Raw genomic sequence first — 18,325 nt, 5'->3', positions numbered from 1 at the left:
GGCTAAAAGTACTTTTTTTCATGAGTTTTAAGCACAGGGGAAAAATGAACACTTGAAAAAATCTGTAATTTAATAAACCACCAAGAAAAATAACATTGCAACAATGCATGCTACAAACAGATCGCTGGAAACAGAAGTGAAAACAAAATCAAGACCGGGGCATTCTTTAACTTTTAATTCACATTAACATTCTTTTAATTTTAACCATGCACAGAACAGAAAATCATGATTTTAATTTCAAAATTCAGACCAACTACTTATTTAGGCTGTCATATCAAATATTACTATATAAATATAATTTAAATCAATATAAAAAAAAAGATTTTGAGACATGATTTTATTAAAAAATGCACTAAAAAGTACATTTTATTTTTCTTCTACTATGATTTTGTTTGTGGGGCGCCCATGAAAAAATAATCTAATTCAATTAAATGCATATATTCATTAAAGTGAAATTTCTAACCAGCTTAACTATGGAAAGAAAATTACATATATATTAAAGTTGATTAAGTATGTAGTATAATGGTTATAATTGGAGAAATTTTCAAATTGTAAGAGTTTTTTTGTTTTTTTGGAATCTTTTTGAAATTATCTGCCGGCCTTTGCTAAGGAACCCTTTTCTATCTCAGCATTTAAATGCAGACTGAAGACACATTACCTTTATCATACCCTCATTAAACATGCTTATTACCTGTTCATACTGTACCTGTGTTTGAGAGTCATGTGCACAAAAATACAAATACAAATCATTATGAGCTCTTAATAATGCTCAATCTCTTCTGTTTCTCTTCTGTGGGGCACTTGCTGCTACTTCTACATTACCAAGTTAGTACCTCTGCCCATGGGATGTGACAAAGAAAGAAGTGAGCCTTAAAATCCAAGAATGTAAGGATGTAATCTATTTATTAGACAGCTTACAAGTATAACATGTATTACTATAGCAGAATGCCCAGAGGGAGATTGATGGCCAGTTGGCCTATGCCACTGGAAATGTGTTACTGTCACTTCATACCAACCATGGACCAATTACAAGTTTATTTTCTCCTAGAATGCTATTACCTGGTGGGTTTTTGTTTTGTTTGTTTGTTTTCTTCTGTTCCTTTGTAACTTATAATGTTTGTGGACTAACTCTGTCACGGTTTGTTTATGTTAATCATATTTATATTTACTGTGTTTTACTGTGTGTTCAACCTAATGTATATGTCCTTGAATATAAATGATGTGTGGTTTAATTATCTATGTTTTTGCTTGCTTTACAGTTGGAAACATGTGCAAATGCTGTGGTCCTTTACTTAGTGAAGAATACAAAAATTAATTGATTTGCAGTGTAGCAACCATCTCTACAATTCAACAGAAATACTGCAGTGTTATGCAGTTGGTAGATATCTCCTACAGTACGTAACCCTTGCTCTTCACTAATAATGAGTATTGTACATGTAGGAAATGCCAATTTAGGGTACATTGAGTCATTGGATACAGTTATGTTGCTTCTGCTCAAGTGAAGCTGCAAACTTCAAGCCTGATTGGTGAGGGGAAGATGCAAGAATCTGTATAGGTAAAACTTTAAAAAAAAAAAAAATAGATTGAAATTTAACAATATCAATAGACTGATAGATTATTTAAACTAACATGCATTTCCACTGAATGAGGGAGGTGCCATAAGCACAAAATCCAGTAAATGTATATAGTGTGCTATACTGTATAAAGTATTCACCCTCTTAGAAGTTTTTGGATTTTATTGTTGTACAATATTGAACTAAAGTGGATTAAATATGGCTATTTTGACACTGATCAACCGAAAAAGACTTGTTAGTATCAAAGTAAAAACAGATATCTGTAAAATGGTGTAAATTTAAACACAAAATAATTGATCACATAAACATTCACCCCTTTTAAAATGACACACCTAAATGATCACTGGTGCAGCCATTTGGTTTTAGAAGTTAAATAATTTGTTAAGTGGAGGTCACCCGTCTGTAGTCAAGTGGCTTCATTTGACTATAGTTTAACTGCACCTTATCTTTCGGATTAATAAAGTATCTATCTATCTATTAAGGGTGCAACGATACATGTATCGATATTGAACCGTTCGATACAGTGCTTTCGGTTCGGTACGCATATGTATTTTGATCAGCTTTTCTTCTGACGATGCCGTCTGTGTTGAGAGCTCAGTGGATCTGCGTTCGACTACTCCGCCTAGGCTGCATTGTCGAGCGCAGATCCACTGAGCGCCGCCCACATGCATTCACTCAAGCTAGCGAGACAGAAGCTAAGCTCGATGCAGCATGGCAACTGCCTCAACGCCACCCGAAGTTGAACCTCCTCCACCGTCATTGAAATCTGGCGTTTGGAACTATTTTGGCTTTCATGTGAAGTATGACCCTGATGGTAAGCGTGTTGTGGACAAAACTACAACAGTATGTCGGATGTGCCACGCAATGCTTAATTACATCGGTGGGAACACAACAAATATGACTGCGCATTTACGCCGACATCACCCTAGTGCAAAGACAAGTGGAAGCAGACAAAAACAACAACAAGCACGCATGCTACAAACTTTACCCGAGTCATTTAGGCAGCCGTTAGCACATGATTCTAAGAGGGCAAAAGAAATTGACAGGACAATTGCAACTTTTATTGCTGTCGACATGGGACCCTTTTCTGTTGTAGAAAACACCGGGTTTCAGGAAATGCTGAGAGTACTTGAGCCCCGTTACAGTATTCCTTCACGAACTTATTTCACCGATACCGCAGTTCCTGCTTTGTACAAGGAGACAAAAGCTAAATTAGAGACTGCAGTGTCAGCAGCACCCGCTGTTGCTCTGACCTCAGACGGCTGGACGTCAAGAGCTACACAGAGCTACCTGACTGTCACCACACATTACATTAATCCGGAATGGCAGATGAAAAACTGTGTTTTGCAGACACGCCTGGTCGAAAGTCACACCACTGACGACTTAGCCAAAGGTCTGTCAGAAGCTTTGGAAGTTAGTGCGACCAAATGTGACAATACCTGTAACTACTGACAATGCTAAGAACATAGTTAATGCTGTCACAGCTGCTGGGCTGGGGCCACAAATCGGATGTTTTGCACATACTATTAATATAGCTGCTTAGAAAGGAATGGCAGTGCAGAAGGTTTCCCATCTCCTGGCAAAGATGAGAAGAATTGTCTCCTTCTTTCACAGAAGCACAACAGGATGCAATGTGTTTAAGAAAAAACAGCAATTGCTGCAGCTTAGTGAAAAAAAACTCATTCAAGATGTTCCAACTAGGTGGAACTCCTCTCATGATATGATGGAAAGATACCTTGAACAGCAAGCTGCGGTGTATGCTGCTATGGCCGACAACACTGTGAAGAAGAGTATGAAGAACATTCAGAATCTAACTCAGGAAGAACATGCACTGGCTGAAAATCTCATTACACTCATGAAAACCCTAAAAACTGTGACAGTCATGATGTGTGAAGCATCATCTCCAACGGCATCCATGATCCTGCCACTTAAAATGAACATCCTGAACTCTATGGCACAGTCTGATGATGACAGCCCAGCAGTGAGAGATGCAAAAAAAAAACATCAGGGAGGACCTGGAGCAGAGATACGCTGATCCTGCCCTTCAGAATTACCTACACAAGTGCACAGCTTTAGATCCTCGATTCAAGTCCCAGCGACACTTGGATGATGTCACTCAGCTGAGAGTCTATGGAGCACTCACCACAGAGCTTGTCCTGAGCATTGAACAAGTAGGGTTTTTTTTTCATTTTTCAAATTTTATTTTGCTACTGCTTGATTTACTGTTAATGGTTTGGTTGTTTATATTTCCTCAGGACCAAGCCGCAGGCACCACAGAAACTGCGACCTCCGCAGAGACTCAAACAGCAAACTCTTCAGATTCACCATCAGCATCTCCACCAGAGAAAAAGTTGGCCATGAAGGAGTTGTTTGGAGAACTGTTCATGGCACAGGAGCCAAGGACCAGGTCTGCAGCCGAAGTGGCAGAGGAGGAAATTAACTTGTACAGGTTAGCAGACTGCATTCCCACAGATGATAACCCACTGAGATGGTGGAAGAAACATCAGAGCTTGTACCCTCATCTTTCCAAGTTGGCACAGTGTTACTTGGTTGTACCTGGAACCTCTGTCCCAAGTGAGAGGGTGTTTTCCACAGCAGGTGACATTGTCACAGCAAGCAGATCTGTACTGTCAGCAGAACATGTGGACATCCTAATTTTTCTGAAGAAGAACATGGAAATTGAGTAAACTATGTTTTGGTTTGTATTTAAGTGGACCTTTTATTTAACTTGTTTATGTTGTATATGCAGCTAAGTGCTAGCACTCCAGAAGATGTGTTAGGGGAGGTCCATTAAAGAGTGGTTCATTTTATGGGTACCTGATTTGTTTAATATGCTGCTGAGACTATACCCCAGAAGAAGGGTATAGAATAGCTTTTATTTTTATTTATTTTTTATTCTTTACATGGTGGTTTTTTGGTTTTACATGGTGCTAAGTATGCACAACAGAAAATATGTGAAGTATAGCTTTACCAGATTTAAGTTTTCATGTGTTTTCTGTACACCATAGAACAATGGTTCTAAAATTGTTTTCATGTCAGGGATTGGGTGTGTTTGTTTTATATTCTACCAAGTATAGAAAATACAGTCAGGGATCCCCAAATAATGCAGAACTGTATGTGGTTGATACCTTATTTTAGAACATTTCAAATGTTTCAAAATATATTTAGGAAGGCATTTCTGTGCAATACATATTTTTATTTAAGTTGTTTTTGTTGTATATGCAGCTAAGTGCTAGCACTCCAGAAGATGAGTGTGAGGGGTGGTCCATCAGAGAGTGGTTCATTTTATGGGGACATGATATGTTCAATATGCTACTGAGAATATACCCCAGAAGAAGGGTATAGCATAGCTTTTATTTTGGAAAGGGACCTTTCTCTGTAATAAACTCGTTTCCAAACTCTTTTATTTTTTTATTATTTTGTTTTTTCAGCAACATTTAATTTAAAAACTGTATTTTTGAGTTAAAAGAAATATATATAATTTTAATAAATTACAAATTAAAAAAGGCATGAAAATTTTTTTGTATCGAAAAAATATCGAACCGTGACACCAAAGTACCGAACCGTAAATTTTGTGTATCGTTGCACCCCTAATATCTCCAGGCTATTTTAAGGAGACTTTTTGACTGACCAGTTTAATACAAGAATAACTTGAAAAGAAAAAATCCACATAGTGGTATGGTTTGTCTTGTCTATTTCTATCATATGTGATGTCTGCCTCTAGTGATACAGTATACAAACTGATAGGGAAATGCAATGACAAGACAGATGGAGTGAGGACACTTAATCCTGCTGCCCTCAAATCCTAATGATGCAATGGCTCACAGAGCCCAGGCAGTGAGTTGGAAAATAGGAGGGTTGTCATATGCAAGAAGCATAGAGGACTAATGCCTAATGACAGAAGCAAAATTAGGGATTGCTTATGCCATAAATAAAAAAATGCCAAGGAGGTAAGATTAATCCATCCCAGAATAAAAAGATGCAAAAAAGAAAAAGATGAGGAAGTCACAGATGATGAGATTAAGACATAAGGTGATTAGGCAAAGATCAACACCAGAATGTTAGTCTGCTTTTCCCAGCAGCTATTCAGAGCAGAAAAGAACGAACAGAGCAACTTGACAGTGTACTTTCTCAATGCCTAAATAGGGCTCTCAACAAAAACAAATTTCTATCCATAGTGCTTTTTAAAATTAACATAGTAGGAGAGAGAGAGTTTGGGAGAATGCGCTGTTAGCATGTTGTCCCACCCACCACCACCACACAAGGAATCACCAGGATTAGGACGCAGTTGCAGCGAGTGACACCTCACCACCACACTGGAACAGAGTGAGTTTTTTGTTTTGTTTTTTTTATGGTGGGGAGTGCCAATCCTGCCACCAACCCCCAAGTTTTCCTGTAAATTAATGTAGAGCTGCATGCAGATTAACATCATACCCGGGATGAAGCAGTTTCACGTTAAGCACCTTGCTCAAGGGCCCAACGGAGTAGAGTCACTTCTGGCATTTATAGGATTCAAACCGGCAACCTTTCGATTGCCCGCACAGATCCATCCATCCATCCATCTCTTCCGCTTATCCGAGGTGGTCGCGGGGCAGCAGCAAGCAGAGGCCCAGACTTCCCTCTCCCGGCCACTTCTTCCAGCTCTTCGGGAGAATCCCAAAGGCGTTCCCAGGCCAGCCGGAGACATAGTCCCTCCAGCGTGTCCTGGGTCTTCCCGGGGCCTCCTCCCGGTTGGGCGTGCCGGAACACCTCACCAGGGAGGCGTCCAGGAGGCATCCTGATCAGATGCCGAGCCACCTCATCTGACTCCTCTCGATGCGGAGGAGCAGCGGCTCTACTCTGAGCCCCTCCCGGATGACTGAGCTTCTCACCCTATCTTTAAGGGAAAGCCCAGACACCCTGCGGAGGAAACTCATTTCAGCGCTTGTATTGCGATCTCGTTCTTTGGTCACTACCCATAGCTCATGACCATAGGTGAGGGTAGGAGCGTAGATCGACTGGTAAATTGAGAGCTTTGCCTTACGGCTCAGCTCCTTTTCACCACGACAGACCGATGCAGAGCCGCATCACTGCGGATGCCGCACCGATCCGCCTGTCGATCTCACGCTCCATTCTTCCCTCACTCGTGAACAAGACCCGAGATACTTGAACTCCTCCACTTGGGGCAGGATCTCTCCCCAACCCTGAGAGGGCACTCCACCCTTTTCGGCTGAGGACCATGCTCTCGGATTTGGAGGTGCTGATTCTCATCCCAGCCGCTTCACACTCAGCTGCGAACCGATCCAGAGAGCTGAAGATCACGGCCTGATGAAGCAAACAGGACAACATCATCTGCAAAAGCAGTGACCCAATCCTGAGTCCACCAAACGGACCCCTTCAACACCCTGGCTGCGCCTAGAAATTCTGTCCATAAAGTTATGAACAGAATGGTGACAAAGGGCAGCCCTGGCGAGTCCAACTCTCACTGGAAGCGGGCTCGACTTACTGCGGCAATGCGGACCAAGCTCTGACACGGTTGTACAGAGACCGAACAGCTCTTATCAGGGGTCCGGTACCCCATACTCCCGGAGCACCCCACAGGATTCCCGAGGGACACGGTCGAATGCCTTTTCCAAGTCCACAAAACACATGTAGACCGGTCGGGCAAACTCCCATGCACCCTCAGGACTCTGCTAAGGGTGAAGAGCTGGTCCACTGTTCGCGACCAGGGCGAAAACCACACTGTTCCTCCTGAATCCGAGGTTGACTATCCGGCGGACCCTCCTCTCCAGAACCCCGAATAGACTTTTCCAGGGAGGCTGAGGTGTGATCCCTCTATAGTTGGAACACACCCTCCGGTCCCCTTTTAAAGAGGGACCACCACCCCGTCTGCCAATCCAGAGGCACTGTCCCGATGTCCATGCGATGTTGCAGAGGCGTGTCAACCAAGACAGTCCTACAACATCCAGAGCCTTAAGGAACTCGGTATCTCATCCACCCGGGGCCCTGCCACCAAGGAGTTTTTGACCACCTCGGTGACTTCAGTCCCAGAGATGGGAGAGCCCACCTCAGAGTCCCCAGGCTCTGCTTCCTCGTGGAAGGCATGTTAGTGGGATTGAGGAGGTCTTGAAGTACTCCTCCCACCGACCCAGCGTCAGTGAGGTCAGCAGCGCACCATCCCACCATATACGGTGTTGACACTGCACTGCTTCCCCTCCTGAGGCGCGGACGGTGGACCAGAATCTCCTCGAAGCCGTCCGAAGTGTTCTCCATGGCCTCTCCAAACTCCTCCCATGCCCGAGTTTTGCCTCAGCAACAACGAAGCAGCGTTCGCTTGGCCTGCGGTACCTATCAGCTGCCTCCAGAGACCCACAGGACAAAAAGTCCTATAGGACTCCTTCTTCAGCTTGACGGCATCCCTCACGCGGTGTCCACCAGCGGGTTGGGGATTGCCGCCACGACAGGCACCGACCACCTTGCGGCCACAGCTCCGGTCAGCCGCCTCAACAATAGAGGCGCGGAACATGGCCCATTGGACTCAATGTCCCCACCTCCCTCGGGGCGTGGTTGAAGTTCTGCGGAGGTGGGAGTTGAAGCTACTTCTGACAGGGGACTCTGCCAGCCGTTCCCAGCAGACCCTCACAACACGTTTGGGCCTACCAGGTCTGACCGGCATCTTCCCCACCATGAAGCCAACTCACCACCAGGTGGTGATCAGTTGACAGCTCCGCCCCTCTCTTCACCCGAGTGTCCAAGACATATGGCGCAAGTCCGGCGACACGACCACAAAGTCGATCATCGACCTGAGGCCTAGGGTGTCCTGGTGCCAAGTGCACATATGAACACCCTTATGCTTGAACATGGTGTTGTTATGGACAATCCGTGGCGAGCACAGAAGTCAATAACAAAACACGCTCGGGTTCAGATCGGGGGCCATTCCTCCCAATCACGCCCTTCCAGGTCTCACTGTCATTGCCCGTGAGCATTGAAGTCTCCCAGCAAAGCGAGGGAATCCCAGAAGGTATGCCCTCTAGCAACCCCTCAGAGACTCCAAAAGGGTGGATACTCCAAACTGCTGTTGGCATACGCACAAACAACAGTCAGGACCCTTCCCCACCCGAAGGCGGAGGAGGCCACCCTCTCGTCCACGGGGTAAACCCCAATGCACAGGCTCAGTGGGGGCAATAAGTATGCCCACACCTGCTCGGCCTCTCACGGGGCAACTCCAGAGTGGTAGAGAGTCCAGCCCCTCTCAAGGAGATTGGTTCCAGAGTCCAAGCTGTGCGTCGAGGTGAGTCCGACTATATCTAGCGGAACCTCTCGACCTCGCGCACTAGCTCAGGCTCCTTCCCCTTCAGAGGTGACATTCCGTCCCAAGAGCCAGTTTCTGTAGCGAGGATCAGACCGCCAAGGTCCCGCCCGGCCACCACCCAACTCACACTGCACCCAACCTCCTTGGCCCCTCCCATAGGTGGTGAGCCCATGGGGAGGAGGACCCACGTTACCTCTTGGGCTGTGCCCGGCAGGCCCATGGGTGCAGGCCCGGCCACCAGGGCTCGCCATCGAGCCCCACCTCCAGGCCTGGCTCCAGAGGGGCCCGGTGACCAGCGTCGGGCAAGGGAAAGCGTTGTCCAAGTTTTATTTTTCATTGGAGGTTTGTTGAACGCTCTTTGTCTCAGCCCTCACCTAGGACCAGTTTGCCTTGGGTGGCCCTACCAGGGGCATAAAGCCCCGGACAACATAGCTCCTAGGATCATTGGGACCGCAAACCCCTCCACCACGATAAGGTGGCGGTTCAACAATATTATCTCCTCATACGATATTTGTGACTCTCTTTCAAGCTCTCAAATAGTGCAGTAGTAAACTGTGCCTGTTTTAATGTTAACACAGCTGGCCAGAGAGTGCATGAAGATGGAGGCAGAAAAAAATTCACATTTCAAAACAATTATTATGCAATAAATAAAGACAGGTGCATAAAAATTAAGAAATATAAATGGATAAAAATGAATCGGTAGATAGACTTGGTGAAAAAGAAACACATTCTAAACTACACATATATTGCATTAAACAAATGAACCATGAGGAGATAACTACATGTGAGCTCCTCTGATTTACTAAAATATTGTTTGCATGGTCAGTTGTCTTTCATTTAAATGTCCATCCAATTTATTCATTTATTGAACCCCACTTAATTCAATTTCATGCTTGTGAAGGTTAAGTCTACCCTGGCATCAACACACATACTGTATGGTTGGAGCTAACCCTGGCCAGTTATATTGCAGGACATTCTCACTTTTATTCTCAGGCTCCACTCAACCTAATACACAACAAAATAAAGATAAATGACCAGGCAATCACTGAGAGAACACAAACACTCTACACAAGGACAAGATTGTGAACCAGTTTCCTGGAGATGTAAGCAGAGTTTCCAGGTCAGGTAGAATTTATGCTGAGAAATCAGGGTCATGGGTGAAAAATAGGGAGGGAGTTTCATGTTAGAATAATATAGGGAAACAAAAATGTAAAACAGGATAATTTCTTAAAAATAAGGAAGAATTATTTTTTCTTTTTGAATCACCTTCATGTGGACACAGGCTTCCATATCTTTCCCCGCCTCAAGTGCTTGATGAAAGCATCATCCAGTAATAACCAATTGCACATTGCAACAGCCATCTGTCCCCGCTCTGCCCACTCATCTCGAAGCTCATGTACAACTGGTTAGATTGCTGGAGTGGCTTGGGATTGATGAGCCTTGTGACAATGGCCCCAGCCTTCTGCTCTTTCTGTCCATTTTTTTAAACTTCACAAGATTCTAAGTTCCAGCTAATCATAAAGACAAATCTAGTGGTAGTATTTGCTTGCTGTGTTCTGTAAAATACTCGGCTTAGCTTCACAAGATTTGAATAAAATATTTTGAGTATGTTTTAATACAACAATTTGCAATGTGTCATGAGAGCTCTCAAAGCATCAAACTACAGGCAGACATTCAGCAGTAAATGGAGTACAAAATTAGAGTTTACAGGTAGTATATTATATTATTGATATTATTTAAGTGATTACCTTTACTTTTCTAACTTTTGGCTTGTATATGAAACTGTAGTTAAATATAATTGTGGATAAACACTATCTTAATTCCATTTTAAAATAATCATGTAAGAGCACAGAACACTGCATTTATATGTTAACATGATACAGTGGTGTTTCCCGTAAATGATGTATATGCAGTAAGCGCCTTAAACTTAATTGTATTATTAAACTGTTTCATTAGCATGACTATTTATCAAGGCAAACATTTTTAGCCCGGCATTTGTGAACTTTCTCTAAAAGTTCTGCAAAAATATGCCTTTCTTTTGCAGATTTACGGTTGGATAGGATTTTTTTTCCCATTAAGAATCTTTTTAAATATTGATTGTGGCTGCTACATAATTCACTAGTACGTGAGAAGACCTTTCTTTATAATAAAACGGTGTTCCTTTTTTAAACAGTCTTTATTAACCTTGTAAATTAGTAAAACATATCTAAGACATTTAGGCTTTTCAGAATTGGGGACAACTCTCAAAATTGGGGGACTGATGGATTTTGACTGCAGTACTTGGCAACACTGGGTTTGAGTCAAAAACGACAACTAGCACGTCTGTTTCATGAAACTTCCTGCATCAATAATCATTGAAAAATGACTGTTCGTGTTAATTAGGTATGTTGTGTCTCCATAAAGTAAAATAAATTAATAAAACACCGTTACATCGCTGACATCAAAGTTTCTGGCCTGTATTGGCTAATGATCTGGTTGCACTGTGAATGCAAACTTGAACCCCACGAGGAAAACGCGGGTTTACGGGGTGCTGATAAAAGCCGCATCCCTCCAGCCCATCGCTCGTCTGGCCGCGATACCCCTCTGTGTTGGGAGGAATCGATATTTACCCGGTTCAGACACACGTGTCTTGCCGTTTGAAATAATAACTACCCTTATTAACAGCAAAATGTTTATAAAGGCAAACTAAAGCCGAGCGCGGTCTGCTAAAAATGTAATCAAGCCCCACCTTCCAGCTTTCCACAGGGGAGGCATTCATCAGTACCTATTAATAATTTATCAAAGTGAGAAGCTTCTAGCTGAAATATCAGGTCTGCTCTGCAGGAATATCAAGGATAGTGTAACAAATCTCTGAGATGTTTGTGGACGATGCTTTATGGCAGGACGCGTAGTAGTTTATTATTATAAGCAGGTATCTGGTACAATTAAATAAAAAAGACGCAAATGTGGCACATATTCCCATTCTTAAACTGCAATGGGATGAAGGTTCATCCCACTGTCTATAAAAATTAACCAAATTCAACCCTTCCTTCAGAAGCTGGAAGGGTAGTGGAATTTAAACATAATCATCTTGTCGTGTGGGCGTTAGTTTACCGTCGAAACCATCTTGTTGGATATTTGCCTTAACAAACTCAGTCCACGGCCTGTTATTACTATTAATATTAACAGTAGGATTAAACACCACGAAATAATTCCACAGGCTTAATACCCAGTTGGCGTATATAAGCGTGCTGGTCCCTTTAAGGTGAGCCGCGAACCTACCAGCAGTGCATCCACGCGCCCCCGTATTGCAAGGCGCCTGCAGACACCATCGCGGACAGCAGTTGACATGTTCCTTACCTGCGTAACGTTGCGCTGCTCCCCTTTGCATTAAGTCCGTCCGCTTAGGGGTAACGAATAGGCCTTTTACACGGTGACACGAATTAGAGGTGCGTGAACGCCGATGTGCAGACCGGGTTTGTGTGCATCTGAGTGACTAAAATGTTAGCATCCCAAAAGGACAATTAGCGCCATCTAGCGGCCATTGAAGGAATACACCAAAGGAGGGATTAAAACGACACCATAGCAATACAAAAAACGATAGAACAGGTGAAGAAGGGATATCGTGCGAGACAGTCATCGACAAAATAACTTCAGATTTAAATTAAGTGAAGCAATATTTACTTCAAATTAAAGAGGGGTAGATGCAAAAATGAGTTTTATGAGATTAAATTGAAGATTCTATAGAGGGCATAGCCTATCGGTACACTGCACTAATATTTTATTTATTTATTAGGACCTAGAAAATTCGTGCTTTCTTTCAGCGAGGGCCGTTCTGCTTTAAACGGCACAACTATATTACTTATAGAAACAGAATTATACCCTTAATTACAAGAAGAAAAAAAACACATTTTCAACCTTGCAACAGCACCCCCATGCGTATAGTTTTTTGCCAGTCTTATTAAAAATTGGGAGAAATGAGGGCTCAGTTACAACAAAAAATCTTAGAGATACCCCACGGAACGATAAGGTGATTAGTTTAAAAGCTTCACCAAAGAGGAATTTTGAAAATAAACTCAAGATTCTATTGCTAGTTGTGGAGCATATAGTTTGAAATGTAATTTTACTACTATGATGTACCTTATTTCATGGTTTCTGACAGAGAAAATCAGCAATGCCTACAGAAAACACGTTTCTATTGATATTTGGCTAAGGATTACCTAGAGGTCATTTTAATAAAAGCTCCATGATGTAAGACCCAGCTGCTCAGGAATGACTAGGATTTTGACATAACATTTGAAATATTTTTCAAAGCACATTGGTGGCATTAAGTCAGAGAGGAACTTCCAGAAATCAGGCAGTTGGGGGGTGGGCTGGGAGCTAAGAAACCAGATTCTAAACCACAAGGGTGCCAAGTCAATTCATAGATTGCCCTTACTGTTTGAAGCTAAGCAAGTCACTTAACCTGCCTTTGCTCCAAATGCCAAAGATTGCAATTTATCTGTGCTTGGTTGAAGTGCCTTGCCATGGTGTTCACTGTATAAAGGTGTAATATTAAATAACTGTCTCTCCCTTTTGTGAAGTGTACTTTCAAATAAACACCCAATTTTTAAGGTCTGTGTCTGATTGCAAACATTCTGGCCATGAAAACTGTTCTGCTATAAAGCATCTAATAACCTTACAAGTAAGCCTATGCATAGGCCATATTATGGACTGCCACAAGGACTATTCACAAAACTGACTCCGTGGTGGAGTAAAGCACACATTTAGTGAAGGGGTGGACAGAACCATTTGTTAAAATGGAATACCGATGCCAGCATTGCAGTTGCACACATTTTTACTAAATGTTTTAAAGGTCCCATTGATTATAAAGAACTTACATTTGAATAGAGTGATAGAAACATCATGTCTACAAGATCAATATGAATAAAAACAAGTCATAAATCAATGAACAAGTGTTCCATATTGTTAACCGTGTAACAGTCTACCAATAGACATTTCCTATTGTAGCACATAATTCAAAACTATGCTCAACTTATTGACTTTTCAGTGGTCTTTTGTTGTATCATCTAATTGCTTCATCCAAACAGAATGTTCGCCGTAATGGTATATTTTCCAGCTTCCTATTTAATTAAATCAGTATAGTCCAGGCCTGCACCTAGGAAATTCTGGGCCCCAGGCAGCTGACAGAGTTCAGGCCCCTTTCTTGTTTCAAATATGTGCATATATTTTAAAACGCCACTTAAAGGGCGGGCCCCTATCTAGCTCGGGCCCCTGACAAGTGTCATGGTTGTCGTCCCCCCATAGATGTGGGCCTGTATAGTCCGTAAATGTTTCTGTTAATTGCATTATTATTCTTGAGGTTACCTGACATGCTTGTACTTAACATTTCAGAACATTTTCCAAATATTTCACAATTTTGAGGGATTACTTTGTTTGGTTAACTTTAAATGCACATTGATTTGGCCTATCCCAGTGAGGTCATTCAGTGATTATTGTTAACAAAACTGCACAGGACTTCTATTCTAAATGCATTTTGAATCCTATGGAATGTTTCAAAAGTGTTTTCACAGTGTTAAAATTGTGATGCAATTTTGTTTAGTCTACATGATACAACTATTACCATTGCTTTTACTTAATGAAAGTGATGAGGAAAAAGACTGAAAATGTCCTATAGTCCTATGAGAGAAATTTAAATCTGAGGATTAAACATATTTCACAGATTTTTAGGATGGGGTTTCCAGAGTTAAAAAGTAAATACAAACTCTTTGCACACGTATCATCCCAGTCCTCTGCCACATGGTAAAATTGCAGTTTTGCAGCCAAGAGCATCTATCAATAATTCAAAAAAAAAATTTTTTGTATATAGTGCCTTTTATTTATTGCATGTGTGCCACTTAGTGGTCTCTCCAACGTAACTACTAAATAAGTAAAAAAAAAAATACCAATTATAAGGTGTTTTCTTATAGGAAAGGAAAGTGATCAACAAGGGTGTCAGAAAGCCATACAGTATAAACTGGTAAATCATTAGCACAATGTAACACCTGGAGGCCCCAGAAAGAACTACATCACTGACCTCATTCCCTAGTACTGGACTGACCACGCATCATTAGGAGGCAGCAACACAATTGCAGTCCTGTTTAGAATGCCAAGCAGGAGAACAGTTTCTAGTCTCCTGTAAATCATCCTTTGACCTCAGAGAATTTCCTTAAGAAACATAAAAAAAACAAATCTTTAAAAAAAAATTCTATCTACAGATGAATGCCTCCTAGCAGATACGGGAAGGGTCTAGCTGCAGCCCGTAATACCTATGACATCAGACATGGAATGCCCTTCATATCACGGAACGCCCCTAACGCCATTCGCGGAACGCCCTTTCATGTCAGTTTCGATACGCCAATCATTGTTTATGTCGGCGCTTGAAGGAATGGCGGACTTTGAATAAATCTTTATGAAAGCTTTTAGAGAAAAGAATTTCTATTGCCATATGTTTAGGTAAATATTTTAGTAGTTTTTAAAGTATACTGTACTTACTAAATTGGGAACAATTAAATTGCATATAATTTGAAATGATGAATTTGGCCTTCACAACTGACTATATTGTGGTAATTGGGCTGTTTTGTCTTTCAGGTACTCACTTAAGTACAATTCCTGTAGACATACAGATTGTCTTACAGCAATATATTAGTAAATAAAAATATATGCTTTTTTCACTTGAGAGAACTTAGTCCTTTTGAATTATTTCTGCACTTTCTGAATGGTTTCCAACTAGACACGAAATTCCCTTGGAGATTAACTGCTATGGTCGTACACTGGAGTTTATTTTTTCTTTTTTACTTTACCTCATGAATACAGGGAGTACAGTAGAGGTAAAAAGCAAGAGAAATCAATCGAGCTAAGCATTCCTATGACATGCTGTGGTCATATTGGTGGGTTTAATTCATAAGCCAATTTGACTGTAAGCTGAGTGAAAGTGGAGTTAATGTGTTGATATTCCTAATAAAATACTTCACACTCTGTATTGTTTTCTTTTTGATTGTTTTCATTGATCAAAAACATCCTGACTGCTTGTGACCGACTTGTTGGAACATAATTCAGGCCAAGAATTCTGGATATAAACGAGGATGAAGGAACACACACAATTGGACAATTAGACGAAAGGGGAGACGATGAAGATATTGAAGAAGTCATGTTGTCCTTGTTATATACTTTTGACTGCATGAAGGATATGCTCTAATATCTTGATTAGGTACGGGGTAAAAAAAAAAAAAAAAGTTCCCATCAGTTGCTGCTGTTCTACCAATTAGGTTGTTATGTTTTATTTTAATTTTGTCAACCTTCAACATTTCCTCTGTAAAGAAAGGTGGAGATGGACTGGCTTTCTGACCTGGTTCAATAGTTCCTTGTCTACTCAAAAGACCCATAATAGTGGACAGAGGACAGGATGGATGTCCTGACTGGGATTGTGTGCTTTATTTCTTATATATATATTCATATTTGTACCTGGAACTTGTATGTGTGTGGTTGTGCCTAGGGGTTGGGTGCTAAAATGCCACTCACAGGTTACACTCCCCTATGTGGTAGTTATAACAATGATCTTTGTGTTTTGATGCATCACTTTAACTTTCAAGTTTTAACCTAGACTGTTGGCTTGCAAATTCAAGATGGAAGTCTAATTAAAAGTAAAAATTAGTTGGGACAAAAATCTGCAGCTCCTGGGACTGAATATGAGAACCACTGTATGAAGCAATGCCATATTACAAATCAGGATTATTAATATGTACTACATGTGTTTGAGTGTGTGCGTATATATGAGAAAGAGGGAATATATGTGTGTTTCATGATTTAGTCAGTCATTCTCCAGCCTGCTATATCCTATAGCAAGGGTGCTCAATGCGTCGATCACGATCGACCAGTAAATCACAAAGGTAGTGCAGGTAGATCGCGTTGCATTAAAAAAAAAAAAAACTTTTTTAAAACGTTAGTTTATCATATATGCTCCCTATGGCACTTGATTGACATGCAGGCCAGTCTGAGATCTCTTTTCTTCTAATACACTGGTCATCCCGCACGCACGATCAAACGCGCGAGCTACTGCAAAACTCCGGCTGTGATCCAGTTAGCCTTCCAATTAAAATCGACTAAAGAAGGAATTAAAAAAATGTTTGGGGAAGGTATGGGCTGAATGTGGAATTGGAAGAGGGCTTTTTTTCTCAAAATGTCACAATCGAAGTGCGTTTGTCTGACGTCCGAGGTTCGATCCCCGATGAGGAGTGCAGTGGAGTGTGTACGCCTGATGAGCCCAAAATAGGGCGAAACACGTGTCGCGTACTCTTTGCATTATCTGACAGTTAAATAAGTAACATTCTATGATCTGCTTCTCGCAACTGAGAGGGCACCCGTGGGGGATATTTGCCGACTTGCAGACGAACCATACGCGTTACCTGGTAGGTAACCACCCATACAATCAGATTGTGATTCAGACTTCGAATGCCATATATATATATATATATATTGTTAATATAGGTAGATCTTTTCGTCCTGGTTATTGTAAGAGTATATAAGCCGAAAAATTGTGGGCACCCTGTTCTATAGGGTCCTCGTTCCTCCAGGGCACAGTATTAGCTAATACCTATCAAATTTGGTTTGGTCTTTGGTCGTCGGTTCCTGTGAATAGTGAATATCTTGCACGATTCTTTCCCGAACGTCGCGGTAGCGCTACGCATTGCTTTGACCATCACTGTAACGGTCGCGTATGCTGAGCGCAGCTATTCCAAGCTCAGGCTAATTAAGGATGATTTGAGAACCAGCATGACCCAAGAGTGACCGAAGAGCTGGCGCCCTGCCCGGGGTTTGTTTCCTGCCTTGCGCCCTGTGTTGGCTGGAATTGGCTCCAGCAGACCCCCGTCACCCTGTAGTTAGGGTATAGCGGGTTGGATAATGGATGGACGGATGTTTCACATGATTATAATTTGCTAGTGGGAATATGAAATACATTAATAGTTTGAAAATCTCTAGGTATGAGTTTCATGCGGTACATTCTGTTTGAAACACTAAATGCTAATTAGATTTGTTACTTTTACTATAATGTAACGGTTCGGGAGAAAACGTAATGAAGCACCATTCAAAATAGTAAAAAAAAAAAAAAAACTACTTTATATCGGCAAAGTGCTTAGAATGGTTGGATAACGTAAGTATGAGACTGGAAGTCATTTATGTTTGTCCAAATAGAAACTGTTGTAATTTGTACAACTGCAGCATACTGTGCAATAAGCGTGTCAATACTGTCTCGCTGAGGGCATGATGCGAGTGACGTTGGGAAAGGGCGTTATGATAAATCGCGTCATTACATGGAGTGCGCTGTCAAGAGCGTTCCGTGTCTGACGTCATAGGCATTGCGGTCTGCAGCTTCACTCTGTTGGCAGATCCTGCCACCCCACACTGGCTTACAGAGGACCTGAACACTCTACACGAACTACAT

General features: G+C 41.8%; 2 protein-coding genes across 3 annotated transcripts in view; one reads left to right on the top strand and one right to left on the bottom strand.

Annotated features, from left to right (window-relative positions):
- Window positions 1-12,338, bottom strand: part of LOC120535895 (mitochondrial glutamate carrier 1-like) — a 129,420-nt gene extending 117,082 nt beyond the window's left edge. For both annotated transcript variants that reach the window (XM_039764060.1, XM_039764069.1), the window contains exon 1: window positions 12,205-12,338. The gene's annotated coding sequence lies outside the window, so the exon portion shown is untranslated. The remainder of the gene's footprint in view (window positions 1-12,204) is intronic.
- LOC120535905 (zinc finger BED domain-containing protein 4-like) lies at window positions 3,547-4,675 on the top strand. Its single transcript, XM_039764083.1, has 2 exons — window positions 3,547-3,745; window positions 3,830-4,675. Exons 1-2 carry the CDS (start codon window positions 3,563-3,565, stop codon window positions 4,259-4,261), a joined length of 615 nt encoding a protein of 204 aa, XP_039620017.1. The 5' UTR covers window positions 3,547-3,562; the 3' UTR covers window positions 4,262-4,675.
- Window positions 12,339-18,325: the final 5,987 nt, after the last annotated feature.

The sequence above is a fragment of the Polypterus senegalus genome, chromosome 1 (genome assembly GCF_016835505.1).
Source record: "Polypterus senegalus isolate Bchr_013 chromosome 1, ASM1683550v1, whole genome shotgun sequence".
Classification (NCBI taxonomy): domain Eukaryota; kingdom Metazoa; phylum Chordata; class Cladistia; order Polypteriformes; family Polypteridae; genus Polypterus; species Polypterus senegalus.
This window is presented reverse-complemented; position numbering and strand designations above follow the sequence as displayed.

Excerpts from the sequence above, each read along its gene's own strand:
- LOC120535905 (XM_039764083.1), top strand. The coding sequence starts at position 3,563 with ATGCAAAAAAAAAACATCAGGGAGGACCTGGAGCAGAGATACGCTGAT. Across the intron at positions 3,746-3,829 it reads TTGTCCTGAGCATTGAACAA|GACCAAGCCGCAGGCACCAC; the intron begins GTAGGGTTTTTT and ends ATATTTCCTCAG.